The sequence below is a fragment of the Brienomyrus brachyistius genome, chromosome 10 (genome assembly GCF_023856365.1).
Source record: "Brienomyrus brachyistius isolate T26 chromosome 10, BBRACH_0.4, whole genome shotgun sequence".
Lineage (NCBI taxonomy): Eukaryota > Metazoa > Chordata > Actinopteri > Osteoglossiformes > Mormyridae > Brienomyrus > Brienomyrus brachyistius.
The window spans coordinates 10501405-10529220 of NC_064542.1; the positions used below are offsets into that span (position 1 = coordinate 10501405).

At 44.0% G+C, this 27816-nt stretch overlaps 3 protein-coding genes across 4 annotated transcripts; 2 read left to right on the forward strand and 1 right to left on the reverse strand.

The window, feature by feature from the left end:
- Positions 1-4323, reverse strand: ttc9c (tetratricopeptide repeat domain 9C). 2 transcript variants are annotated; one of them, XM_049029216.1, is made up of 5 exons: positions 4209-4300; positions 2643-2768; positions 1292-1652; positions 578-760; positions 1-498 (listed from the first exon to the last, which is right to left on the reverse strand). In XM_049029216.1, exons 3-5 carry the CDS (start codon positions 1608-1610, stop codon positions 356-358), a joined length of 645 nt encoding a protein of 214 aa, XP_048885173.1. In that variant the 5' UTR covers positions 1611-1652; positions 2643-2768; positions 4209-4300; the 3' UTR covers positions 1-355. The 2 variants fall into 2 exon arrangements, with proteins under 2 accessions (XP_048885173.1, XP_048885174.1); XM_049029217.1 differs by lacking the exon at positions 2643-2768 and having other exon boundaries at positions 4209-4323.
- Positions 4324-6075: 1752 nt separating this feature from the next.
- zgc:153018 (Transmembrane protein 179-like) lies at positions 6076-9098 on the forward strand. Its single transcript, XM_049029215.1, has 4 exons — positions 6076-6825; positions 6898-7035; positions 7404-7482; positions 8269-9098. The coding sequence occupies exons 1-4, from the start codon at positions 6503-6505 to the stop codon at positions 8461-8463; spliced, it is 735 nt and encodes a 244-aa protein (XP_048885172.1). The 5' UTR covers positions 6076-6502; the 3' UTR covers positions 8464-9098.
- Positions 9099-9403: 305 nt separating this feature from the next.
- Positions 9404-21381, forward strand: si:ch211-107m4.1 (heterogeneous nuclear ribonucleoprotein U-like protein 2). Its single transcript, XM_049029198.1, has 14 exons — positions 9404-10504; positions 13503-13617; positions 14156-14226; positions 14407-14546; positions 15267-15366; positions 15613-15725; positions 15806-16069; positions 16194-16316; positions 16493-16603; positions 16706-16874; positions 17013-17225; positions 17548-17618; positions 18428-18535; positions 18636-21381. Exons 1-14 carry the CDS (start codon positions 9565-9567, stop codon positions 18711-18713), a joined length of 2616 nt encoding a protein of 871 aa, XP_048885155.1. The 5' UTR covers positions 9404-9564; the 3' UTR covers positions 18714-21381.
- Positions 21382-27816: the final 6435 nt, after the last annotated feature.

Genomic DNA, 27816 nt, shown 5'->3' on the forward strand with positions numbered 1-27816 from the left:
TTCTTTATCTCCAAAATATTTATTCAGGCAAAAGAAACAAATTGAAAGACATTCTGCTTGTCCTGGAAACACACCGCTTAGGTGCAAAAGCAGACAGTGGTTATGGGGCATCTTCCACAGACCACGTTGAACAAAATAAGACACTTAGGATTTGCTTTACCACATTTCAGTCCATCATGACAGTTCTTTTGCGTGCATCCTAAATGTACCATCCACTTCCTGGATACATATCTGGAGAATCTAACACCTCACATCCTGTTCCTGTTTTGGGCAGCATTTCAGCTCCACCTGCCAGTGACTTTCAGTGCATTTGCTCTGGGACAGGCCCCGCCCCCCTCGGGTCATGACATCATACTTACTTCAGTGTGACACCACTCCCTCCCTCCCCAGTGTCCTCCTTCTGCTTGCCAAACATGCCCTTGTACAGAGCTTTCTCCCGCTGGTACTCGGTACTCAGCTTCTCTTCGGCTCGCTGCAGGTGCCGCTTCACATTTGCATCTGGAAGCGGGAGAGAGAATGGTGGCATGACGCCATCACTGCAGAGGCGTGGTAGCACGCTTGTGGGGCTCTGACTCACCACTAGGCTGCCCTCTGCTGGCCTCTGTGAGGTACTGCCGGGCAGTGTGTGCATCACCCAGCTCCAGAGTGGCTACCCCCGCTCGGTACAATGCTTTGACGTTGCCCGGGCACCACTGCAGCACCCGCAGACTGTACTCTTGCACTCGAGCATAATCAACGCACTCCCTCTGAAGCAGGCAGGCTGAGTAATCAGACGAGATGAGTTATGACATTTAATGCCCTTAACTTTGCAGATCCGATAGATACAAGTTCTTTATGTATTTTAACTCCTACTAGGTCCTGTCTTGATTACCTTTTATTTTATAATCAGCAATCTATGTAGATATCCAAAACATTTTGGAAAATATAGCTTTTATATCAATGAAATTCAGCAAGGGGCTCAGGCCTCCGTGTCTGTGATCAGAAGGTTGTTGGTTTGAATCCCATCCTCGGCAGAATAGCCACATCTCCACTGGGCCCCCAAATAAGGCTCCTAACCCCCAAAATTGGCTGACGCTGTGCTCGGACCCCAAGCTTCACTCTAAACTGTATGCGTCTGTGTGTCACAAAGGAGACCATGTTGGGGTATGTGAAAAGAGGCATTCCAGTGTCTCGTACTCAAAATGATACATCGAACTTAATTTTACATTAGTATAGGAATGAGCTGTGTATAATGAAAAGAGCGTTTCAGTGTGGAAGGCTGCCTGTGACCCCCTGACCTCCTGCGAGCTACCTGCTAGATTGTTGTAACAATCCACCTGTGTGCTTCTCAGCAGCGCCTCCTGCTGGGGGGTGAGGGCTGGCACCTGCGGGCTGAAGCCCTTCAGCGTGGCCGTCACAGCAGAGTCCAGGCTTCGCAGCACCAGCAGGGCGCGGTGGTAGCGGCCAATGGCGGCGCGGATGCGTTTCTCCCGGTAACACGTGTTCCCCTCAGACTTCAGCCTCACGGCCTCCTCCAGCTGCTGGTCTGCCTTCGTCACCGTGCCGCCCTCGGCCCCAGCAGCTCCAAGCTCCTCTGAGTCCTCGGGGGGGCAGCTCGCTGTGGCCTCCATCGCTTACACAGATCAGATGGCTCCGCCGTCTTTTCCCCCCGGCTGCCATATTGGACATATTGCAGTGAATCCCATTACTCATGTACAAAACTGGAAAAATAATCACTGTCATAGAAACAACTCAGGTAGCTAAGTGTGATATTGCACGTAAAGGAAGGGTATCTAAAAAAAAAAAAAAAAGTTCTCACTGAAAGTTACACTGCATTAATAACAACAATAATACATTGGCTTCCAGTGACGTACCCTGGCCTTGTGCCCAGTGCTGCCTGAGACTCTCAGACCCCCATGGTCCTGACTAGGGGGCTAGAAGATGGATGCATGGAAAATAAACCAAGTACAATCTTTCTGTATATAACAGGTCCAAAAACTGTTTACTGTTTCTGTGGGATATGAATGAGATCAACAACTGTCAACTGGTGAATCTACCACTGCAACCACTGCAAAGGTTGGGGCTCAGCCAGAACCCACCAGTCCCCACTCCGAAACATATTATGGGCCAGTCCCCAGCGTGCCTGGGGAAGTGCGTGAGAACACTTGTCAGGAACACACATGTCAGGAAAATCAAAAATCAGCCACACATCAAAACAGGACTTCCAGGCTCACTACCCATGGCGGGGGGAGGAAGGACCTCCAGACAGATGGTGCTTCCTTTGAAGTGCGAGGAGTCGGCGGAGGTGGGACGGCCACCTGGGGGGCTCCTAAGGAAGCTGCTCTGGGCACGTGGACTGGCCGGAAACGCTCAGACAGACACGCTGGTATAATTATAATCCCCAGCTGGTGTTGGAATGTATGGGGATCCATCAGAACAAGCTGGAGACTGTCGTCTTCAAATGAGAGCTCTGGTCTGACTGGTTCTGCATGCTGCCAAGCTCATCAGGAGAAGTGTTGTCAAGATAAGAGGCAATAATCTCCACGTGAGCCCAGCAATGCCCTGATGGCACACCATAACTGCCCTGAAATGGATTAGCACTTCAGGCAGACAGACAATAGGTCACAATATGCGTACTTGACCATACTTGTGTTCTCACGTACCGATTTTAAGTTATCATCCATTGCCGAAGACCAGTTCCAATGTCAAGAACAGAAGCAGAGGAGAGTTAAAATCCCTGGATGTCGTTCTTGCCCTGCGCCAAATACCAAGGATGCGTCGACTGCATCCTGGCCAAAGGAGAACAATCCAAAATGTCGTTGCATCTCAAGTTCGTTCTTGGGAGGCAAGTTAGCAAGACCGCTCTTGCCGAGACCACGAATATGATCTTTGTGTTCTTGCTATTGAGATACACCCAATGTTGCAATCAGGACTCCATCTTACTGTTCAGTGATAAAATAGAGTTTAATAAACATGCTTCGTGCAGAAACACTGAGGTATTTAATGAGATATATCTATCCCATGTGAAGCAACAATGCTAACCGCTGCGCCACCATGCCGCCCGCCTACAGTAATATATAAAAAGTGGTTCCCTTTGAGTTTTGGAAATTTTCACTGTAATTGAGCGAATAATAACACCCCACAAAGGCAAAAGTCCGTAAGTGCGTATTTTATCGAAATTGAGTTATAAGTGAAATCGGGTCTCAAAAGGCTGTTTTATCTCATGAGAAAATATCTTCTTAATTATGTTAGTTTCTGAAGAACACAAAATTTGAAAATTACAATAACAAAATCCTCACAAAAATCAAAGCAAAACACAGTTTTTTTTTCAGTTTCCGCATCAGTGTAGTTACTAGATGTTTTGCCTTTGTTGAGCAGAATGCAAGCTATAACACAAAAGGTACCTGACCTTGACTAAAATACATCTCTTCTATTCAGGTTTGAATAACTTTGAATTCGGATAAGCTGTTACTTTGTATATTACAAAAACGTCTCTTGTTCTCCACTTTTGATAGCCACTGTGACTACACAGCGTTAATCGTGTCATTAACATAAATCTGTATGAAATTACAAAATTAGAAGAATCCCCAGTTATTGTCGTCTCCTGTAACGCATAGTAATTGTGATTTAACTAAGGAATCACCAAGAAACATATTTTACAAACAAAACTTTGCTTAGTCTTAATTAACTTGTCAGATTTTCGATTGCTATCAATAAAGAATCCCCTTCGCGTTTTAAATACAGGGGGGTAATACGAAAATTTATTTCCATACCTAACCCTAAGGTTACCAGCTGGATGTCTGGAGCGTCACACCCTGCTGCAAGTGCAACCCATTAAATAATCGCGCACAGCAGATAGAAAGCTCATTTAACACATTCTCGTTCAGCATTTAAGTCACTTTTCGGTTAATGAACCAGCTAGCTAAGAACGCGGAGGGCCGTTTTTTTGTGAAGCCCCGTTTGCAGTAAAGCCCGCCGGCTCCCCCGCCCCGGGATGCGGATTTGCGCCTGTTTGCCGCCCCATAGCCGCCTCGCGTGTTAAACGTCGCTGATCCACAATCAACTTTCGCTTCAGAGGCAATAAGCAAGCCCGAGTTAATATTAACCCTATAGCGCATCATAGTGTGCAAAGTTTCTGCACTTGCTAACTGCCCGCGAGAAACGTGAATATTTTGTTAAGAGAAACGCATGGCGGGCGCGTGATAAGCTTGCCACGTGCGTATACTTACATTAGGACTGTATTGTGCTTATTCACTTGGGGAGATGCGTCCGCTTTCACCATGGAAAAGAATAAAAATGTCTTCTCTGTGCTTCCAGAGAGATTGGTTTCAGTGTGGTTGTAACTACAAAGAGAGAATTTGCTGCCACCTACTGTACTGGAGCATACAATAAAATGTATAATTCTAAGTGAGGGAATCTTGTCTTTTTTGCGTCATGTACCCCTTTGGCAGTAAGATGAAGCCTGTGGATCCCGTCCAGAAAGGTTTTTGATGCATAAAATGAAAACTATACAATTTACAAAGGGGCCCAATTATACTGAAATACTGAAGAACAAAGTTGTGTTATAGTTATAGTTAACATACGTGCAACTTTACCAACACATTAAAGCAATGTATTTACGATATATTCAAAAATACTTATAGTAATTTTGCTGTACATTTTTACTATAAAATGTATAGCATCAAATGAGACAAAAAAATGGAAAAAATGATGTACTGAGGGCACTGAATTTTCCCCTGTCCCTTTTAATGAATGCAAAAGTAGTATCTCTGGATTGATAAAAGTTTGGAGTGAGAATTAATATATCTGTTAGGCGTCCAGCGTGTGTCTCACGGTCAATGCTTGAGACTGCAGATCTCTGTCGACATTCATCGGATCTTGCTCAGCCACTTAATTCCACCTTGTTTGCACCCCAACTGTGTGCGCATCCATGTAATAATGTGCTTGCAGTCTAACTTGATCGGGACAGCTATGAACTCGGCGGAGAACTCCACTCCGTGTGCCTGCGCATCGTCCATTAATTTTATATAACAGGAGACCTTGGTGTGCGTTATTCCTTACGTTTTATCGTGAGAAACACAAGGTGTGGTTTGTGAACTGGCGGAAATGCATGTGTCTCAAGGTTACTGCGTGAGACTAAGGAACCACGATAGTGTTTAGAAATAACGATATACAATATATAAATAATTTCTTCATGAAAGCCAACAACTGGGGGTGAGTGATCGGGATGCATGCAGTGTTCTAGTTGAGGTCTGATGGGTGCTACGTACGTCAGCACACTTGATAATGCCCAACACACGAATCCATTCTCTAGTCTAGCAGACTGGCGGTCTGGGCATAGTCGATGGGAGTTCACAAAGGTACGAATAACCACGTACAATATGGAAATAGCCAGGAAGTAACCTATGGCAGCCTAATAGAATGATATGAGGTATCCTTATCATAATGGAGATCTGAGGGAGGTAAAGAGAAAACAATGCATGAGATATATCGGAGTACTCTGGGAGACCACGTCGATTGCTTGACTAATAATGGAATAATATATTAGCAAACAGCTGTATTATTACAGCAAGTTTTTCAAGTTTGGCACAAGCAAATGAAATTGATCAGAGAACCGATGGGGCAAATAAGGGCAGAATCTCAGACAATGTCAAACTCCTGCAAAGAGCGTATATTTCGCGGTGGTTTATTTGAGCACGTAAACTTTGTTTTACTGTATGGCCAGGCAAAATCTTTTATTTGATTTCAATGAAATTACACGACATTATGACAATGAGTTGCCAAATAATCTTTTTCGTCTATTAGAATGCGATTGGTACCATAGCGAGTTAAATTACTTTCTGTTTTGGTCTCAATATGAGCATCAAGATAAAGTATTTGATTTGATATAGTTCTAAAAGTCTATTTGAACATATTTTGCAATTAATGTGTTGAATATGATATTTTGTCGATATTATTTCCATTATATTTTACAGACGCATCTGTTAGTTTTGGTTTGACGTGGTTTTACCTCGGAACTAAAAATGGGTACTGCTCTGTATTTGATGGGGGAAAAAATTCACGGGGGAGACATTCACTGGGGGGGCGGTCCGGGCGGCTCCATCGGCTATTGTGCAGCATCTGCCTCCCGCTGGAGGGCCACACCCTGTCTGTAGAACCGCTTCCATATTCGCTCCGGGTTTTTTTTTTTAAATATAAGCAGAAGATTTAAAATGATGTATTTTGTATTTCAGTAAGCGTTTTGCTGGAAGTGCATTACAGTAATAGGGGGAATAAGATCTTACTGATTATAGTAAAGGGCTGGTCTGCGTGCTGCGTGTCTTCGTGCGTCACTGCAAAATCTGTGTCAGTCATTATGCAGTTAGAGCATAGCGGGATATTATAGCCCAACCCATTTAGAATAACGACTGTACATAAAGATTTTTATTCGCTCGGTTCTGTTAACATACTAAACCAAGCAAGCTCGATTCTGGATATTTTCTCGATTTTGTTTTTGTTTTTCCTTTCCGAAGGACCAGCTACCATGGAGCTCGATCGGCGACTTCTGCTCGCTCACTCCGCCGCCTACACCCTCTCCGTGCTGGCCGGCTTGATGGTGGTCATCCCTCTGGCACTTAACGGATCTGATTTTAAAGGACGCTGTGTTCTATTCAGTCAGGGGTTCTGGAGGACGGAGAATGTAACTGGGAGCGCAGAAAAGTCCGAGTGGGTCTCTCGGTTGATAGTGCAGGAGTGGGGTCCGTCCGCCGCATGCCAGTTCCCCACGTTTGTCGGGGTGTTTACGGTGCTGTACGGCGCGGCGCAGGGCTGGCGCAGCATATTTTACCTCCATCGCCGGCACGACGAGTGAGTATAAATATTGCATTTGACCGACAAGACAAAAATAGTGATGTTAATGCTGTTTTCTTTTCCCTCTAGCACCCTGTTCTCGGCTTTCCTCACAGTATTGCTGAGCCTGTGCGTACTGTTCCTGTCCGGAGGAGCCAGCGTCACCTTCACCCTGGGGCTGATTTCTTGGTGTAACACCGTGACCGACCGAGGCTCCCACCCCTACAGGTAGCGCAACCCCAATGCTGATTTACACTGATCTATGCAAAGCGCCGGATAAAATAAAATTATTTATCCCACTGTTGCCATCTGGTGTGACACTCGCTTTAGGACTCTCACGTAAGATATCTTACCTCTGCAAACAATACAGACTATTTACATGGCAATAAAACTGTCACATACATGTAAATGCCTGTGTATGTGTGTCCAGATTAGCCTCTAATGGAAAATCTCAGTCCAGCCAGCTGACCAAATTTGGCAACCCTCAAAAATTGTTACTGTTAATTTTTGCACAAAACAACCTACAGGTTCATTGCTATAATACCGTATATACAAAGATTATCCGTCCAACTTAGTGTTTTCCTGCTGCTTCCCAGCTGTGCAGAAGCGCAGTCCGTTCCCATGTACCTGGATGTCGACACGTCCTCCTTCTACACCGAGCTCACCGCTGCACAGGTACGTCCATCGTTAAAACCAGGCAGCCATTTTTTATCTCTGCTCTCTGATGCTGTATCGTTTTAACACACATTTGCACATATAAACGCTGTCACCAGCGGCTGCACTTCTAGGCCTAAATTGCTATAAGAACATAAGAAATTCACTAACGATCGGAGGCCATTCGGCCCATCAAGCTCAGGGATTGGAACTGCTTTTTTTTTTTTTTTTACTAATCAGCCAGCTAGAGTTTTTTTTTTTGTATTTGCCCTTTGTCTAAATTACTCGCTTCGGGCAAGTAGAGGAACTTAATTTCCAGCCCTGCCACAGCTGAAAGGGCTGCCACCCTATTCTGGGTTAGAGGTTATGAAAGATGGATGGGTTTATTCTAGGAGATTATAAGAAATAATGCAAAACATATTTAAACTTTAATTAGAAAACTTGAAATCGCATTGTACTGAAATAGGTTCTTTATACAGGAATATAAGGGCAAAAATCTTTTCTCGGTCAGAACTGTCATGTTTATTCCACAGTTACTTTACAACACATCAAGCACAATATATTAAACAAATATGTTGTTAAATTAAAATACTTTCCCTCCAAGAACTTTATTTTATAAATAAACCCCAGCTCAAGGCCAATCTTGTAGAGTGCCTAATGTCCGCGACATTTTATAAATAAAGTTAACAAAAACAGGCCCATAGTGCATTACAAAGACAGAGTGCAGAGTGGTCTGCGGTGTTTGGGTAGGTGGTCTGCATGCATTTAACTTGTCCCATGTCTCTCCTGGCCTTCTTTTTGTCTCAGGCTTCTCTGTGGTGTGTCACGGCCCTGTGGCTGAGCCATGCTGTGCTGTCCTTCCTGCGCCTCTATCACTCCCACAGCCAGAAGATCAGGGGGCCTTGCCTGTCCAGAGAAAAGGAGTTGCTCCTAGGGGGTGCGACTGTGGAGAACAGTGTCCCACACCCAGACCCACAGGGGACACCTGGAGTTTTTATCTAGGGGGCAGTTTGCAAAAGCATAGGAGCTCTTCCGTGGGTCTTGTATGTGTGTTTAGTTGACATTTGTGTGTTGTTCTGCATTGAAATGACAAAGAGCTGAGCTGATATATGTCTTGTTTGTTACTGTTTATTATAAATAATATTTCTTATTCATTTGCAAAATATCACACACCTATAGCCTGAATTGTTGACACTTTTCCAGTCACAGGAAAAAAACAGGTGTAATATTATAAATGTTGTTTTCTTAAGCTTTAACACCTTTCTAGGACGTGCTCCAAAGGTAACCATACACTCTCTCACCTGTGAAGGTTTTATGATGCTATCTGTGTTGATGCAACTGAAGAAGTTACTAAGCAGCTTTCTTGAAGCGGTGCTTTAAATACTGGTGAAAAAAATTATGTAATAGAAAATGGAAAGACACATACAGGGATATTCTGTGTTGTTTACTCAGAATACATTCATTTTCTTTCAATTATGAACCAATGACGAGGCTCTGCAGAATTGTATCCTAGTTGCAGTGATGCACAGATATCTGAACTGCAAGCTGGAGGTAAAGAGAGTATAACATCAATATTGTTAGATTTGATTAACATCTGATCTATTTTTCTGTAATAAACTTGACCCACAAGGCACAAACTTGTTATTTATCTGTGAATTATTTGGTTATGCTGTAGGGAGATGGTATCACTTGTGTGCATGTTCTACTTTTAATGCATGCAAGCTATTTTTTAGCTGGTGTTTAATTTATGCAGAAGTCTTATAGACGTGCGTTAAAGAAAACATAGTTTGGAGCCAAGTTTGTTATATTGGCAGTCCTCAGTTCAAATTACAGCATTCCGCCCAACCAAAGGAAGTGGTTGTAGGCGGGACCTTTCTTTAAAGGCCAATAGTATTTAGTTATTTGAATAATTGGGAGGAGTTAAAAAAAGCGGCACCAATCGTACAGCAGAAAAGAAACACCTGCGTAAACTCAAAACTACTGTACAGTGTCGTGTGACGCTGTGTTATTTACGGACTATAATCGATTTCTTAGCCGTAGCTAACAGTTGAATTGCTTGGGAAACTGGAAATATAGGAATAGGGCATACGAGTGCTACCGAAAATGAATTTAGCAGAAATAAAAAAGTTGAAAGTGGCCGATTTACGGGCCAAACTCCAGGAACGAGGCCTGGATTCGAAAGGGCTCAAGGCCGACCTTGTAGAGCGCCTAATGTCCGCGATTGAAGCCGAGTCGCAGGGTAGCGCGACAGGCGAGACCGAGGATGAGAAGAGGCCTGTCGGAGAAGACGAAGGGATGGAAACGCAGGGAGATTCTGTAATGGATCTGCCCGCGTTGGCGGTCGAAACTGCAGCAGAAACGACTCAGCAACTGCCGACTGGAGTAGCGGAAGTTAGTCCGACAGTGAAAGCAAATGAGGGATTCACTGAAGTAGGCGGACTGGCCATGCCCGGATCCGGGATTTCCGAGGAGTTGACCTCTACCGGAGCTCCCGGAGCTGCAATTTTAAAAGCCGACTTTCCCGCAAGCTCTGTGCTGGGGCAGGAGAAGGTTTCACAGCAGATATCAGTCGAAAGCAGCCATACTAAGCCGGCTCACACTGGGGTAGCATCGGAGTCGCCGCTCAAAGCATCACCAGAGCAGGGCTTGTTCCCGGTCCCAGCCAAAGATCATGAGAAGAAGCCCGAGCAGGAGTCGGAGTCTGATGGCGCTTTGGTGGAAAGTTCCCCTCCGGAGCATATTCGGCGGGAACAGCAGCGAAGTAGTGATCAGCCTGAGCTCCAACCGACGGCTTTCAACCAGGCCGCCGGACCGCGGACCGGAGTGACCGCTTCTCCCGGTAGTGAACCTCCGTGCCCCGAAGTCGAAGACGGCGATGAACCTGCGGGCGTCGAATGCGCCGAATCCTGCAGTGGCGTGGAGGAGGAAGAGGGTCTAAACGGCGGCGCTGGACGGAGGGGCGAAGACGCGGAGGCCGAAAAGGGCAGCGAGGAAGAGACCGGCTCGGAGCCCGAGAAAGGCGAGCAGCAGAGCCGCAGCGCAGGTCAGCACGCTTCGATGTTCGGTTTCCCGGGCAAGAATGTGCGCATCTACACCTAACTGCATCATCATAATAATAATAATTATTATTATTTTATTTTTTTTAAGTTGTTCTTCCGCAAAATCTCCATAATCTGTGTGGGCCAACAGGTGTACGCGCTACAGATTAAAACCGTTTTTTTTTAAATTAAATTTTACAAATATCTTTTTGATACATAATTATGTTCACTTCATCCCTCAAACACAGAATTGTGAGTAAATATGTACTTTTTGAGGAGGTCTGTAGATATTTGAGATGTTAGTCTTTACTGAACTTTTTAATATTGGAGCTCTATAAAAAGATCGATGGTTTTAATGAAGGACGGTGAAGCAAATGTCACTGTGCGAGTCGCGTCCTCCTTTGAGCGCCCGATAAACTGATTTTGCGCGAACGTTTGTTGAGCTGTGGTCTTGCGAGCAGCTCATTCGCACTTTTATTGCCGTGATTGTGTGTCACGCTGGTTTATGTCTCCCCCCAGTTTGATCCTATAGATTAAAGCAAACTGTCCCAAAGCGTCGGCACGGCGGCGCCCCCTGGTCCGACCGTGTCCCCCCAACCCCGGAGGCCCTTTAGCATCAGGTCGAAAGGATAATTTTTCCAATTAACCATATACATAATCATTATATATCATTCTGAGTCAGTAAAATAACATTTCGTTTATCTGCATCCTTTTGGTAAAAGGAACTTTTCACGTGTGTGTTTATCGTAGAGAGCATTTGAAAGGAATGAACAGGAAACGGGCGAATTTTAGTGTGAGGCAACGTGTCAAAATTTTAACGTTCTTTACATGGTAAAGAAATGCACAGTAAGACACTAAAGCAGGAGTTCTCATAGTGTTGAATTCCGCCATTTGGTTGTTGATGTTTTGGTGTGTCATTCAAGTGTGTTTAATCTGTTATAATCTAGGAGGTGTATTTATTACCCTGGCGGTACTTTGCCATCCCTAATCATGAATGAGATTTTGTGAAGCAGTTATGTTCAGCTCTTCACCTTCATGAATTCCTGTCATCCATCATCTGTCAGGTGGATGGCACCATACCTGCTCGCATTGGCTGGTGTGACCCCATTTTCAGTGGAGTAACATAGTCATCGTCCCATCTGTACCTGAGATCTGTTTGTGCTTGTGAAATCATTTTCTCTGCCAGTAGCTGTTTGAAATCCAGGAATTGAAGGTTGTGCATCACAGGTCTTCCGAATAGCTGGCTGTCTTCCTTGTACTGAATCCATGAATCGGTTGTGGCGAGATCAAAAAATGCACGCTTGTATGCCCTGTCCCCTTTCTTGTGCTGTTTTATCTATTAGTCCCGTAATAGATTATCATTCTGCACTCTTTGATTTTCTGTAGCCACTGCTAGCCTGGAATCCTGGATGTGTTCCCTCTTTCTGGGACCGCCCCTTACACACATATTGTGGTCCATTCCCTTGGCTGCGGAGGCAATGGAGCATTGGCATATTCCACGTTTTTGAATCTCCCTGTATCCTAATTTAATGTCTTTTTATTATAAGTGCAAGAGGGATCACGGAAGTCAGGTGTCCTCATCAGAGGATGTATACAAAAATGTCTCACGTTTATGTAAAGTACGTTGTTCTTGAGGTGGTCCCTCAGAAATTAATACTGTACCTTCAGACACACTCCTGTATTCGTAAGTTGGTAACTTTTTGTGTTTGTAACACATGCTGGAGAGAAATAGCACATTTTGGATAAACAGGAAGAGGAAATTGTCCAGGTTCCACACTCAGACCTTTGCTGTCACTTAATTTAAGGTTTGTCCTATACAATAAATGCTTGAATTCAACAATATCCTTTGTGTAGTGGGAGATTCAGCTAAAATGTTCCTTGGAAGGGATGAAACTGAATTGGCATTAAAGATACAATCAGATAACTGTTGCTTGATAACTGTATTTTGTAGAGGATTCAATGTAGTTTGTAGAAAGAAAACACTGGGCAAAGAGAATTTCTGTAGGCAGAGAGAGAAATATATTCCATTGCAGGAACGTTGCATTTACAATGCACTTTGGCATGTGTGTGCATTTGTGTACAATATTTATTATTCATTTTGTCACAGTAGTTTAGCAACTAGTCTTGGGCGGCATCTAGGTTTTTTTTTTGTACCATCCAGAAATTATACAACCCTATACGGAAATTTGACTGCATTTTCCGAAGCAATGCTATTCTGACATTATGAAATCTTGGCAGTAAAATTTGCTGAGCCGAGGGATGCTGGCTGAAATACTGCAGTATGCTGTATTACCGCACCCAAGCCTAGTGATAACTTTTAATTGGTTTGTAAAAGCTTACCCATTTCACTTCACTGCTCATATTTTGTTTTCCTTGCAGTCGATCTGCCCTCTGCTGGTCTGGTGGAATCATTGCTGTACACAGTATGTGCCTTGACTCCCAGACAAATGTAGTGTCGTGATTAATCCCTTTGCATCCCTTTGAGGAGCCAGAAGCTGCTTGTGTAGAATTTCTAAGTTTTTCGTTCTATCCACGTAATTACATCCCGTACTGGGCATTCTGCAGATTTTTTATATACTTTTCATATTTCTTTTATCAAAATATTCGTCATGGGGTGTCCCAAGCACCATCTTCTCTGTGCCTCCCCCTCTAGAGCTCAGAGTCCTTGCCCCTAGGTGTCTTTACTATTATTTGTATGTTTTGTGGTCCAACTACTTCCTCTCTGTATGAAAAGGCTACCGGTCATTTTTGTGACTCTTTGAAAAAGATAACTGAGGCAATATTGTTTCTTTGTATAATTATGGCCAGAAGCCCATGACACTACGATCAGAAAGCAAACTTCCCAAGTTTTATTGATTAGAAAGTAACAATTCATGGCAATTTCAGCTGGTCCTGTGATGCTTAACCACTGAACTGACTATTGTGGGTCTCTAAAATATCGATAAGCTGCAAACTAATGAAAGTGAGCATAACTGTGAACTAAGTTAAACTCTCTCCTTACAGACTCCCAAGGGGCAGAGACGGCGGGGAGTCACACGGAGTCTCGGGGGCAGAAACGGCCCCATGGCGAGAGAGGGAGGGGCTACTATGAATTCAAGGAAGAGATCAACTACAACAGGTACCTGTGAGCTCACCTGGATACTAGCTCTTGTACGTTGGTAGTTAGCTGTGTTTAGAAAAAGATGCCATGCTGAAATGCATAAAAATTTCCATTCCATATTTCTATGAGGAGCAATATCGCAATTTAGTGAAGACGATACAGCACAGCAAAGGAGTATAAATGTATGAGCAGATTGCGTTGCCGAGTTTGACATCTGTCTGGAACTGGCTTTCTCTCCAAACCCTCCCTTATCCATAAATTGCACATCTTTTCCTTCATGGTCACTGCCCTCTGTTTTCTTTCTCACGAGCATCTTTGACCCTTCATTCAGTTGCCTGCTGTTTGTCTCTCTTAATCTGTCACATCACTTTAATTGTGTGAGTACTCAGTAACCAGCAGTGAGATGCTTTGCTCTTTTGCGAGAACCTCCCCACAGGTGTCCAGTGGGTGGCGCTGTGGCCGGACTTGCGATGGCCCTGATGATGGTGCGGTGTGCTGTAGTAGTAGGCTGGAGGAGGGGTCTGGTTTTTCTTTCTCATGCCTTTTCCCTCCACAGGGCCAAATCCCCAGAGCCCGAGCCTGAGCTGGAGGAGGAGGTGGATGAAGGAGTAGTGCGACTGGACACCTGTAAGCCTTTCTGCGTGCTGCCATCTTGTGGCTGCGCCCTAACACACACATGACCTGTGCAGATAATTTGCTCCTAACTCCTTGGGTATCTGCAATTCAAGCCTGCCTCCAGTAGAATCCCCCACACCCACATCTACTTAATTGACTTGCTTCACCAACTCCTATCCTTGTTTTGATCAGACAACTGCGACCTGCATTTTGAAGTGAGCCCGGACGGCAGCACTGGGCAACCCCTGCTTTCTGAGAAGTTCCCTCTGCTGTGGTCGGGCTGTCGCCTGACCCACGGCGTTGACCAGGGGAAAGTGGGCTTTGAGGCCAAGGTGGGAAGCCTTCCCTGCTGTACCCCATCGCTGCTCTTATTTTGCCAGTCAGCTAGATTAAGATCAGACTTTCTCTTACCTTCAGTTGTTTTACAAACATTATAGTGCAAGCAACTTAAGTCTCTCTAAAACATTTTTACTCTCATAGGAAAAAAAATGATCAAGCTTTGCTATTTTAATTTCTTTTCCAGATTGTATAGTATGAGTTTAAAAACCAGTTTAAGGTTTGCCTCCGCTCCTTTTGCATCAGCGCTGCATGCGTTCTCTGACACAATCAAAATCATTTTCTTTCTTGCTGTTTAAATCACTCCTAGTTGAGTTTTTGAGAAGTGTTGAACTCTGTTTTTTTTTTAATTACCCCTAATGTTATTACAACAATATAATATTTAAATAGTTAGAATTTTTCCAATACCATGCTGGCCTAGTATATTATACAAAATATTTCTTTTTATGCTGCCCTGATCTCTGGTTCTTCTGACCAGATTGCAGTTAAAGCTTGGGTCACTTCATTTGTCCAGACATTGGCTATTTTTATTTTTATTATTATTGTTTATTTCCATTACCGTCCGACAAAGAAAGCATTTCAGGTCCCGTCCCAAAGTACCAAAAAAGTATTATCCTGCTATTATTCTGTCTATTATCCTGCTTACGGAATGCACCTTTGTTTGTCTGCTGTTGTTCACTATTGTTTGATCAGCCATGGTTTTTGCTTTTTTAAAGTATGTGAAGAAGCTTCCCGTGACGGGCCTTAATCTGGAGGAGTCGGACACCCATGTCCTGAGAGTCGGCTGGTCTGTAGACAACTCCAGCTTTCAGCTGGGTGAGCAGCTCTGCATTATGGCAGAGCATTCGGGGAGGTGATGCTGTCTGGGCTGGAATAAGTACAGGCATTTTTTGGGTCATTGTGTTTATTTTATAAAGAATACACTGCTACACTACTGAAAGCAGAGGGAAACTATACTGTATACCACAAGAAGATGCAGAGACAAAACTGGTGAATGATGGAAAGGGGTCTCTGATCCAGTTTGCTCTTTTATGACCCTGTGTGTAATGTTCATTTTCACAGGTCAGGTGGAGTTTTCCTACTGTTACGATGGGCGGGGTAGGAAGGTGACGGAGGGTAAAGAGGAGGAGTTTGGCGAACCCTTGTCAGAAAACGATGTCATTGGCTGCTACGCTGTGAGTTAGCAGTTGCTGGTCAATACGGCTCCTCCTCCTCTGTTCTCCTCTCATCCCTCCTTCTCATCCCCCCCTCCCAGGCATTTTTGGACAGCGACGTAGAACTCTCCTTCCACAAGAACGGAGACCCCCTGGGCGTGGCTTTCCGCCTGTGCCGTACCACCCTGGATGGCCGAGCCCTCTTCCCACATGTTCTCTGCCGGAATTGCTCCGTCTCGCTTGAAATAAACTCGAGTGGATCACCATGGTACCCCAGCCCCGCAGGCTTCACCCCTATCTCATCCCTGCCTCCCGAGCTCAGGGTCCGGGCCCCGCTGCCCCCAGTCTCAAAGCGTGATTGTGAGGTAAGGTCTCCTTTAGAGGCTGCTGGTTACAAGTTACTCAAAATTCACCTGTTGTCTCAAAGTGGATTGTGTGAGCCTGTGATGCTGGTCTTGCCTTCCTTTAAGGCTTTGGTTTCTATGGCAGGTTTTGATGATGGTCGGCATGCCTGGTGCTGGAAAGACCCACTGGGCCCAAACACACATAGCCCAGCACCCAGAGAAGCGCTACAACCTGCTGGGCACGCGCACTGTCCTCGGAAACATGCGGGTAAGCCCCGCCTCCCCTGCCCGCAGGCCCCGCCTCCCCTGCCCGCAGGCCCCGCCTCCCCTGCCCGCAGGCCCCGCCTCCCCTGCCCGCAGGCCCCGCCTCCCCTGCCCGCAGGCCCCGCCTCCCGCCTGATGGATGTATCGGGCTCAGTGTTGTGCATCTCTTCTGTTGCTCAGAGTGTCCCGAATCCTGCACAGAAGGACCAGATTCTGCAGCAGGCCACACAGTGTCTGAGCGAGCTCATAAGGATAGCAGCCCGGCGCCGCCGGAACTACATCCTGGACCAGGTGAGATGGCACGGCAAGTGCGGGTGCAGGGACGGCCCAAGTATGGCTGCGTTTCTGCTCATTCAGCCCCCAATGTTCTGCCTATTCATGTCCCTCCCCCAGGCCAACGTCTATTCCTCGGCCCAGCGGCGCAAGATGCAGCGTTTCAGTGGCTTCCAGCGGAGGGCGGTGGTGGTTTGTCCGAAGGATGAGGAGTGGAGGAGACGCCTGGAGCTGCACCAGCAGCAAGAGGGAGAGGAGGTGCCGGAAATGTCCCTGCTGAAAGTGAAGGGTGAGGCTGGGTTGAGTGGGGCTTTGATGGAGGGGTGGGGTCATGGTTTAAGGGGCGGAGCCAGACTTTGCAAGATACGGAGGTGTATCTGTCTAGGTGTCTCCTCACTCTCACTGCTGTCCCTCTCTCATTACCCAGTGAGCTTCTCACTGCCAGAGCAGGGCGACTACCTGGAGGAGGTGCTGTTCCCTGAGCTGACCCGCAGTGAGGCCGAGAAGCTGCTGGCCGGATATAAAGAGGAGGCGCGGCGCCTGCTCCCCACCCCACCCAAGCGCAAGAAGCCCCGCACCTGGCGAAACAAGCCCCTCCCCTCTGGACCCCCAGGCCGTAACCATAGAGACTGGGGCCATGGTGAGTGAAGGGGGGTTGCCATGCAAGTGGGACACGGTAACAAGTGGAAGCAAGGGAACTGTTACCATAGTGATTCCCAAAATAGCTGCTCCTTTTAATCTGTGGATTAAGCAGCTTTTCCGTTTCCTCACAAAACATTGGTTTGAACCAGAACTTAAGGCGAAGTTTTGAATGAAACAGCCATGCTGCTGTGGAATAAAGAAGTAAATCCATTTCTAAAATGCGTCCCCTATAGCTGTAGGCCAAGTACTGATATTAAATGGACAGCAGTCATTGTAGATGTGATGCATTTCGTGACGTGTCTGTGTGCCGTCCTGCACAGGCTGGAACAGAGGCAGCTATAATCCTCGCCCCTATGGACAACAGCCCTTCTGGGGCCCTCAGCGCAGAGAGGTGAGTTTGTGGCCCCACCGGCCAGTGGGTGACTGTTAAACACTGGGGGAGTGGAATTTAATTTTGTTAGATCATTTACCTTTAAATCGCTGACCTTGCGTTTATCAGTCATTGTGGAATGTATGACTAGTCAAGAGAAGCAATTAGTCTAAGATGCCCTTTAGTTGTACCAGAGTACAATTAATTTTTCTACATATGTCAGAAAATGGTATGTTGTAAAATCGCATTTGGCTGGTTCAGCACCAGTTCAGGGTTTGATAGTGTGTTGTCAGAATCTCCAGTTAAGCTCCACCAGGGTGTGGTCTGAGAGCTCTACATCTCAGGAAACTGAGTCTGAACCTTAAAACTAATGCAGAAGCTTTTAGATTGTTAGCATGGTTGGTATCGGTCATTACTGCATCAGAATAAGGATCTCCTGTATTTAAGGTTTCTTCAGAGGTAGAAGGTTCAGAAAGTACAAATCCAGACCAAAATTTTGTTTCAACCGACCAGTTGAGTATGAAGAGTCACAGTCACAGAGTATTCAACTGGTTGGTTACAACAAAATCTTGGTCTGGATTTGGACTTTCTAGACCTGAACTTACGACCTCTGGATTTCTTTTACAGTATCCATTTAATTCAGAAGAAACGTGGGTGTTTGAATCTTGCCTGTGATTTGACACTCTGACTGGCCTAAATTCTTTGAATTTTGTGAGTTTCCATAGTTGGCATCAATGCCCGATGTACGGGCTTCCTACAGACATTCCAGTATACACTGCCTGGCTGTGAGTTCGGGACATGAGTGGATGCTAATGGTTGCTCTTTGTCAGGACTTCCGGCCCTTCTATGGTCAGCAACGTACGGATGTAGACCGCTTCTACGGCCGTGAGTACAACCCCCAGAGGTACAGGGACTATTACCGGCAGTATTCTGGGGAGGTGAGTGGCCACGCAAATGGGAATGACCCATGTGTATAATCGTCTGGACGCCCTTTGAAAGACAGTGGCGTTTAATGTAAAATGTTCTTTCTCTTTTCAGTGGAATTCATATTACCAAGACCAGGGTTACTATGGCAACAGAAACTATGGCTACGGTGGCCGTCGAGGTCATTGGTAAACGTATCTTGGGGGCAGCTAAAACAACTTCTGTCCTTTTTTTGTTTTTTTTTTTGTTTTTTTTAAATAACCAGTTTGAAAATGTATGTAAATCTGTTTTAACATTAAGGGAACGTAGTTGATTTTAGTGAACAATTTCTCTTCTGCTTTTATTCCAAAGATTTTTTTTCTTTTTTTAAATTTTTTTTCACTATAGATTTCAGACTGGTTTAAATGGTGTAACTTGTGAAGAGAATGTGGCCCTACCATGCTAACGTTTTAAAATGAGGAATGACATGTTTTTGAGCTTGAGTGGGAATTAAAATAGTTTCTTTTTTTCCTCTTTCTGACAAACCAGCAACAATTGGTCATTTTTGTTTCCTCCTTCATTTTGAAATGTCAGTTTATACTTTTGTTTTTTATTTTTAATTTTAAGCCTGAGCTGTCTTAATTTGTAAATCTAAAACCTTCCCCAGGATCCCCTGGACTTTTTATATAGGGTAAAATGTACATATTATGCGCACCCCTCTCTCGCTTGTACAGCGCTTCGGGGGGGTTAGGTTCTGTGTTGTTCTGTAGGGTCACTCCCCGACCCTGTATATTGGCAACGTCATTGTCACAAAGGAGAACTCCCACCACGTGGAGGAGGACAGGGTGGCTGGTGGAGCGTGACACTCAGCGACTGGAGAGGTACGCATCACTGTAACCATGGAAACCCGTCGGCACTCAGGGTATGATTGATGCTGGGGAATGCAGGCACCTGTGCGGTGATGCGGGTCCTGATGGGCTCGTAGTTGGCAGCCCTGTGGCGCCAGGCTGTACATATATGCCACCCCCCCCCCCCCCCCCCCACAATCACCGTAGCGTCCTGCTTTCACTTTTTGGGGAAATCTGAAGGCCTGCAGATGGCCGTGGGACACGTATCGCTCCCCCCCCCCCAGCGTGAGGTGGCTCTTTGTCTGTCTGCCAGCAGATGGCTCCTCACCTACAGACCTTTTCAGTTGACACTTTCAGCTCAACAGTCAGCTGAACTTTTTTTTTCTCTCTCTCTCTCTCTTCACTGTCTGCACTGTCATTTCTTCTTCACTGTAGGAGAGTGGAGAGGTGCCACTGAATGGGTTTTTCTAAAGGAGGGTTGAGGGAGTAGTTGGTATAAGTCTGCTGTGTGATGAAGACCATTTTGTGATGGTTTGTTCATCTGTATCCAAGACTCTACAGTATCCTGTTCGTTAATCCAGTGAGTTAATCCCTCGTAAATATGCAGTTTATAACCAGTTTCCCCTCCTTCTACGTGCTCTGCTTGACTGTTAGGATTGTGTGGCTTTTGTCTAGAAATACATCATTATCTTACTACTGATTATCAGAAGCAATATGTAAGCTACTCTATTTCATATATCCGGTCTGGCTGGTATTTCTTCCTCTTGCTTATTTAGTTTTTAAATTGTATTTTTTTTAATTGATTTGAATTGACTGGGTATTTTTTTTTCCCACCTCTGGAAAAGTTATGTAAATCCAGTATTATGGGCATGGTCTGCACATTGGGTTATAATGTAATTTGCAAATTCAGAAGTAGTGTTGCCTCAAACCAACCTATGCAGTTAATGCTGTTGAGTTAGTAAGCCCCGGATGATTGGCTGCAAATGTAAAATCTTTATATGCCATGAAGGATATTAAGTGGAGAGCTGCGGGCACAGAATTGTGGGTAATCAGTATTGCAGGCGGCGTCCAATGTAAATTTATTATCTCTGATGTTCGGGCAGCAGTTTCATTTGCACTCGTGTGTGTTCATGTACTGTGAGCTTTTTTTTTGCCAGTGGGGTGTGCACAAAGTAAATGGTTTATCTCCGAGCCCTGCAGCTCTCCTTCTGCCCCCCCAGTCAGATCATTGGTGACTCAAGGCTTTTCTTCCAGGGTGTCCAAGGTGAGCGAGCCCAACCATTCATTAATGCTGATAGATAAACTTGTTAAAAAAAAAGTCTACTAGTTAAAGAGTAAATGCATATACATCGATATGACTAGCACAAACCATGTTTTCAATATAATTTTGGAGTTAAAATTAAACTTAATATGTTCATGTTCAAATAGCATTTTCATCTTATTGTACCCGCCTACCCCGGTAAAATCGCCTGTGAGTTGCTTGCTTCTCCTGAGGGTTGGTCCACCTTGACAAACGTGTCCCACTGTTGGCAGTCCAGTCCCATACCTAACATTAGATGTTGTACGTATCCGGGAGGGAGGGGGGATTCACTTTTAAAATAAATGACTTGCATACTACTGAACAACCCAGCACACCAACCGCATGCTGGATTTTTGGGTTCACATTTGCAGCTGTGTAGACATGCGAAAATGCTATTTGTCTTATTCAAAAATGACTATTTAAATTTTGATTGTAATCTTTTCGAATGAATTGTATTCTATATTGATATTGCTGTAAATTACAAATGTTCATTCAACCTTTTTAAAGAAGGGTTTTTTTTATATATGTGAGTTTGAAAAAGTGATTGAGCTTATAACTGCCCTTTGCACAGCCTCCTATAATATTCAGTCCTAAATTAGTTTTTTTTCTTATTTTGATGAGAAACATGAACATAATTGTTAATTGGAAACAATGCTGTTGACTGATTTTTTTCTAAAGCATGAAGGCTGTTTTAAAAAGCCAATAAAACAATACTATTTACTGATTTTTAAAATTGTCCGTGCTTTTGCTCCCTCGACATTTTTATGTTCCTTTTCTCATCTTCCTCCTCTCTTTGCCTCCCAGATCTCATGTTATTCTGTACCCTGATGTTGCTGTGATGCTCCGGGCCAGGGGTCTCCAACTCCGGTCCTGGAGAGCTACCGTCCAGTAGGTTTTCTATCCTACCCGACTTCTGATGAGCCACACCTGCTCTCAGGTAAATACCAGGAACAGGTGTAGCTCATCAGAAGCCAAGTGGGACAGAAAACCTACTGGACGGTAGCTCTCCAGGACCGGAGTTGGAGACCCCTGGTCTGGGTTGTCTAACCAGGGATACAATACTGCACTCTGTCACCACGTCTTTCCATTTGTTTGTTGAAACAAAACCTTGGTCTGGATTTTTAGTCTCTGGACCTAAACCACCCACCTCCAGTTTGTTGTGGAGACAACTTCTAAGAAAGCAGGAACCTAATAAGATTATTCAATAGCCAGAAGTGCAGCACAGGAGCTTTCAGGGAATGTAAAGAGGCTTTGTACATTTCAGCCAGAGATTTGGTTCTAATATAAAGAGTGTTTTATTTTCTATTTGGGCTGAGAAAGTACTGTAATTCAGCACCACATGCAGTCTTTCCTTTTACTTGCAGGTCACACACGCAAATCAACAAATGTTGAGGCAGTGAGCATCGATGTGCTGAGAAATTGCTCAATCAGGAGGAGTCGGATTACTGCATAATTTAGAGACGCGATTGTGTAAAACTTTGAAGAACATTCTGTCTTGTTATACCTGGGCCCAGCTTTGAAACTAATTGATACTCCCTATCTTACTATGTCAAGGTTGGGAAGGGTTGGGGGAACATGGTTTTCCCTGCAGTTTTATGTCTCAGCTGTGTACCTTTATCACCCCCTAGTGTGTATGCAAGGAAAGACGATGAATGTTAATATTTTATGGCTCAGGCACCCCTTACCTTACCATACTGGACTTGTATAAAACAATCGTTGCATTTAGCTCTGTTAACAAACAACATTCCTCAGTTCCTGTTTTCCCACAGATGCATCAAGCTAGTAGAGGAACTTGTATAGCAGATGTGTTTCTTTGAAGGTGGTGATGGAACATGACCCATCCCAGATCTCATGTTATTCTGTACCCTGATGTTGCTGTGATGCTCTGGGTCAGGGGTCTCCAACTACTAGCAGGTGTCAGCGATCCCGACCTTTCATCGCTGAAGCTGTGGAGACTGTGGTAGGTTGCCGTTTATGCATGGATCTCGATTTCCATTCGAGAAAAGGAGGGGAAAAAATAACTTGGATGTGTTAGAGTGAAAGTTACATAATGTAAGAATGTGTGAAATGATAGTCCTGTCCATTACTGTTGCCGCAGGTGTCAGTACATTATTCACAACCAAAATGACACGCATGGGGTTCCATTATCCCAGATATGCCTTGAGAAACATTGAAGATCTGATAGTTTCACTCAATCCCTGCCCTTGAAAACTGTCGCCCTCCTGATTTACCGTGCTACCCTTCAACTGGTGCTTTACTTACCTCTGGGAAACCAAGGTGAAATGACTGGGATGTTTCAGCACTCAGATTGAACTGGCACACTAAGGGCTGAGAGGATCGGTGTCAGACATGCGAAAGGGCCATGCTGCTGCTGCTGCTGCTTTCTTTTTCATGACAGAGAGCCGTGAGACGTAGGACTAAAGGCCGAGATCAGAGTCTCAGGTGTTTCGAAAAGAGACCATTCAGCTGGATCTCCTCAGCAAATCGTGTGAGAGTGGTGATTGTTCTGCCTCTATCGTAACGGTTCCGCAGAAATGTTTCGTAAATTGACCGAATGCCGATATCGCCAAAAAATATGATACAAGTAAATACAAGGGCACTGATTCTCGAGGAAAAAGGGCAACTGGTGTTTTTTTTTTTTTTTTTTTTTTTTTTTTTTTTTAAACGGTGGACTTGCCACTGTGATCATGCATGAGTGACAGGGTGGGTCTCTGGTTTGAAAAAGTTGAGAGAACAAGGAAGAAGCCCAGCTGTGGTTATTCAGTGTTTTATTAGCTAAAACAGATGCAAATGGATTATCATGCTGCATTTTCTGACAGAACTGTGTGTCTTTGTTGTAACGGGTGTCCATGCTGATGTGTAGACATGTAGCAACCACATTGCATCTCTCAATTTAAATCAAGTTTAAAATATCCGGAGAGAAATTATACAGAGCATGCTAATGCATGCAAAAGTCTGCTTAAATTAATTAAATTATGCGTGTAGTGAGAGATGAAAAAATCGACTGTTTTTCCAAGTATCAACACCAGATGGCGGTCTGTAATTCCTGTAGGATACGATATCAGGCCGTCTGTGTCTGAAAGATATGCATCTTGTATGATGAAAATAGATCAACTACCTGTTATTACAGCCCAGAGAGAAAGGGGAGAAAACCTTTTCAGCTTCACCTCAGTGCTACCCCTTAATTTTAGTTACATTGATTTGCGTCTTAGATGCAGATTCTGAGTGTGGTACGTTTACATATGGTGAAATTAAGACAACCATAATTCCTTATCAAAATTAGACATATGGCTTCATTTGTTTATGTATGACACTAGTTAGAAGCAAAAACCACATGTAACGATGGTACGCATTCAGTGTGCAGATTTACCTATTATCAATATCAGCACCACAGATGAATCTCCCCCAATTTCCTTGATTCATTTGGGCAGATTTGTGCTTCCCATGTTTTCTTTTATGTCTGACCTTTGTTATGAGGTGAATGGTACTTGGGGTGTTAATGCTGCTATTCGAGCTGCATGAATCATCATCTTTCAAGTGCTTTTCAGAAATCCATGCGAGAGCAGCACAGTGTATCCGAAACAAAAAGCCACAAGAGCTTTGCTCATTTTAGTTTTAAAAGGTCTGCTTCTGTTTGTTCTTGCTGGGGAGGGGGGGGATCTGTAGTCCTGTGCAAGAAAAGTAACAGAATGTAGTGTTTACAGTTCACCAGGCAAACCAGGTGATAGTCTTTTACAACTCTGCCGCAGTCCCTGTCTGTCTCCATAACAACACATGCGTAGTTGTGCTGATATGTAAATGCGTGCACTGGCAAAATCCATCCTAAAAACCCACCCACGCCATCTGCAGAACCTCTTTTAAGTACCTATTAAATGTGATGGCTTTGCTCTCTGACACGTGTGTCTGTCTCCAGAGAGAGAGAGAGACGCCATAGAACATAAAACACAATGCATGTCTACATCCAATAGGTTCTTAATGCAATGCACATTTAGGCCATTTGTCTCCCATCCATCCTTCCATTAATTTTCTGAAACTGCTTGTCTATTCAGGGTTCTGGGGGGTGGTCCGGAGCCTCTCATCTCTATTCAATTGCTTGGTTTTAAAATTCAGTCTGAATGCTGGTCCCAAAAACACAGATTAGCCCTCGTTCTACTGTTATAAAAATTCTGTTCTAAACAACAAAGGTGAGTCTCTCTCTCTTCCCCCCCCATCCCAGATCCCACACTGCCCTCCCTGCCCGCTGGCACATCTCTCACTCGTGGTTGGGCACATCTGAAATTAAGAATGGACTCATGCATACAGGAAGCACGAGTCTTTTAAGAAGGTCTCCCCAGACTCTGACTGACCAGTAGCCAGTCTTTCCATCAATAAAACAGCAACATGTAATGGAAATGTTTCCATTCTGCAAATGAGCCCAAACCATCATTTGTTGACATTAATTACCACATCACCATTTCTAAGGTGCCAATAATACAATATATTTAATGATTAACACATTTGAATATGTAATTTTTATTTTTACATTATGCTGAAGAATGTGGTTTGGGACGGAGTCTTGGATATGCAGGTAGGTCAAATCGATATGTTTGGTAATTTGCCTTGAAAATGTCACCTTTCCGCTTCACACCAGTGACACTTCGTATGCTGTTCAGTGTAACTGTGTAATGAATGTTTTTTAAAAAAAGACTCAAAATCTCTTGTTCTAACAGACCGTGAATGCCGTTAGGCAGCATGTGAGTCAGGGTGCAACTTTAACTTGATTTCTTCAACTATAAGTCATAACTTGCATCAATCGAATGAAAACAAGAAAGCAAGTAGTTGGCAAATACTCTTTTATTTGCAAACACCATTAAATATTTCTCCATGGCAGTGATATATTTAGATGAATATAATCAAAATCAAAGCAACAAGAAACAGATTAAATTTAGAATTACTACCCTACTGCAGTGATGCAATAAATTACAATACTATTGTACCTTCAAAAATGCATAAGGCAGCCATTGTATTCACACAGAAATACCGATATATTTGATGCAAAACAACATCCCTTTCATATAAATACATTTCATAAATATCTGATATACAGCGTTATACACAACTTCTGAGAGACTTTGACACAAGCTGCAGTGACTGAATAGGAAAACGTGAGAAAAAGTTCTGTTCTGAAGAGCATATCAGATACTGGAGGGAAGACGATGCTTAAGTACAACAAAACGATAAAGAGCAGGCCTAACTCATATTCTGCTTCAGCACTTTCTTTTGTATTATATCAGAACAACAACAATAATTTTAAAAGTAACAGGGTGTGATGGGGGGAAAACATGCAAATTGTCTGCAGGTCTGCTTGGGTGGGGCCTATTTACAGGAATAGGGCATTTACAGCTTGTAATAGGTTTTGAGGTTATAATATCTTTTTGTCAGCAGCACGTTGGCCACTGTCTACAGAGCTCTGCTTCTTCACAGAGCTGAACCGAGAAAGTGGAACTATTTATAGAAAATAAAATAAAATTTTATTTTTATAATTTTTTATTTAAAAGTTGCCCAATCATTTTTTTTTTGTACAAACAAAAGGCAGGTGATCCCAATTCCTAGAAAAATTATAATCCATCCGTTTTCCAAACCGCTTATCCTACTGGGTCGCGGGGGGTCCGGAGCCTATCCCGGAATTAATCAAACTCAGCTTGCAGAATTTGAGAGGCACAGCCATACCGAATACCATTTGCATGTTTTAGAATTTTATGAATGTGCTTCTAAATCCACAGTTAACAGGTGTCTAAATCGTTTTTGAGTTGAGTGAGAGACACATTTGAGGCTAATAGGAGGGAATAGCATACAGATAGACCACTAGGGGGCGTTCAGCACCCTCCTCCTGAACACCTGGGTGCTCCATGGCAGACAGATATGAAGCAATTACATAACTCCATAAGCAACAAAATTATAAGCATTTCACCAAATATGAGGTACTGGAGAATACATATTAAAGGCAGCATTGTGTATGGAGCTGCATGTGACCAGGTTTCCTCCCACAATTCAAGGACTCGCACTTCAAATGATTTGATGAAAGTAAAATGACCATATGGTGTGAGGACGAATGTCGTGACGGACCATCCTCCTCAAATCAAAACGCTCACTTTCATGATTATATCGATGTAATAGTTCATGAATGATCACAATACTCAATTCTTTGATTTGGGGTAAAATTTGTATTTACCTATCAAGATTGGATTAGTGGTTTAAACAAGTAGAAATGCATTGACAGGAAATAAAATAAGGAAACCAAAATATTATGTTTTAGCAATTATATTGTACTAGTAAATGACACATAGAAGGAGCAAAACATGTAAAATGTGTATATATATATGTATATAAATGTATATATAATTCACTCTATGTAATATGTGTTTATTGAGCTGAACAGCATGTATGTGGAGTTTTAGTCTGATGTTCCATACTATAATGATTGGGCAGTGTTCAGTGAATCTCAGGCTATAATCAGTAGTTACTCAATTTTTAAATAATTTATCCATTAAAAACAATCCCAACTCAAGGCTAAAAAGGAGATATCAATACGGTTATTGCACCCTCAGTTCTCAAAACTGCAGCTTGTTTCATTTCTTTCTCTCCGCATACTGTATTTTTAACATTGTGTACAATTGAAAATAGGAGCACAGTGTCCCCTCCCCCACCATCACACACACACAGGCACACACACGTACAGGCACACACACACAGACACACACACACACAGGCACACATGCACAGGCACACACACACACAGACACACACGCACAGGCACACACGCACAGGCACACACACAGAGACGCACAGGCACACACGCACAGACACACAGGCACACACACAGAGACACACACGCACAGGCACACACACAGAGACACACACGCACAGGCACACACACACAGACACACACACGCACAGGCACACACGCACAGACACACACGCACAGGCACACACACACGCACACACACGCACACAGGTTTGTAATTATATCTTTGTGGGGGCTCTTCATTCACTTATATGGGGAAAACACTAATCCCAACATGACGACCTTAACCCAAACCCAGCCCTAACCTTAACCATAAGTAACCAAACAAAATTAGTCTTATTTTTTGATTGCATACACAGATCTTTGCGGGGAACTGAAAAATTG

Bases quoted from the DNA above. Each gene is read 5' to 3' on its own strand.
- ttc9c (XM_049029217.1), bottom strand. From the start codon at position 1,610: ATGGAGGCCACAGCGAGCTGCCCCCCCGAGGACTCAGAGGAGCTTGGA. The intron at 761-1,291 runs GTAGCTCGCAGG...CTGATTACTCAG, and splicing joins TTGTTACAACAATCTAGCAG to CCTGCCTGCTTCAGAGGGAG. The intron at 499-577 runs GTGAGTCAGAGC...TCCCGCTTCCAG, and splicing joins CAGCAGAGGGCAGCCTAGTG to ATGCAAATGTGAAGCGGCAC.
- zgc:153018 (XM_049029215.1), top strand. From the start codon at position 6,503: ATGGAGCTCGATCGGCGACTTCTGCTCGCTCACTCCGCCGCCTACACC. The intron at 6,826-6,897 runs GTGAGTATAAAT...TTTTCCCTCTAG, and splicing joins CTCCATCGCCGGCACGACGA to CACCCTGTTCTCGGCTTTCC. The intron at 7,036-7,403 runs GTAGCGCAACCC...GCTGCTTCCCAG, and splicing joins CGAGGCTCCCACCCCTACAG to CTGTGCAGAAGCGCAGTCCG.
- si:ch211-107m4.1 (XM_049029198.1), top strand. From the start codon at position 9,565: ATGAATTTAGCAGAAATAAAAAAGTTGAAAGTGGCCGATTTACGGGCC. The intron at 16,070-16,193 runs GTAAGGTCTCCT...TTTCTATGGCAG, and splicing joins TCTCAAAGCGTGATTGTGAG to GTTTTGATGATGGTCGGCAT. The intron at 16,317-16,492 runs GTAAGCCCCGCC...TCTGTTGCTCAG, and splicing joins CTGTCCTCGGAAACATGCGG to AGTGTCCCGAATCCTGCACA.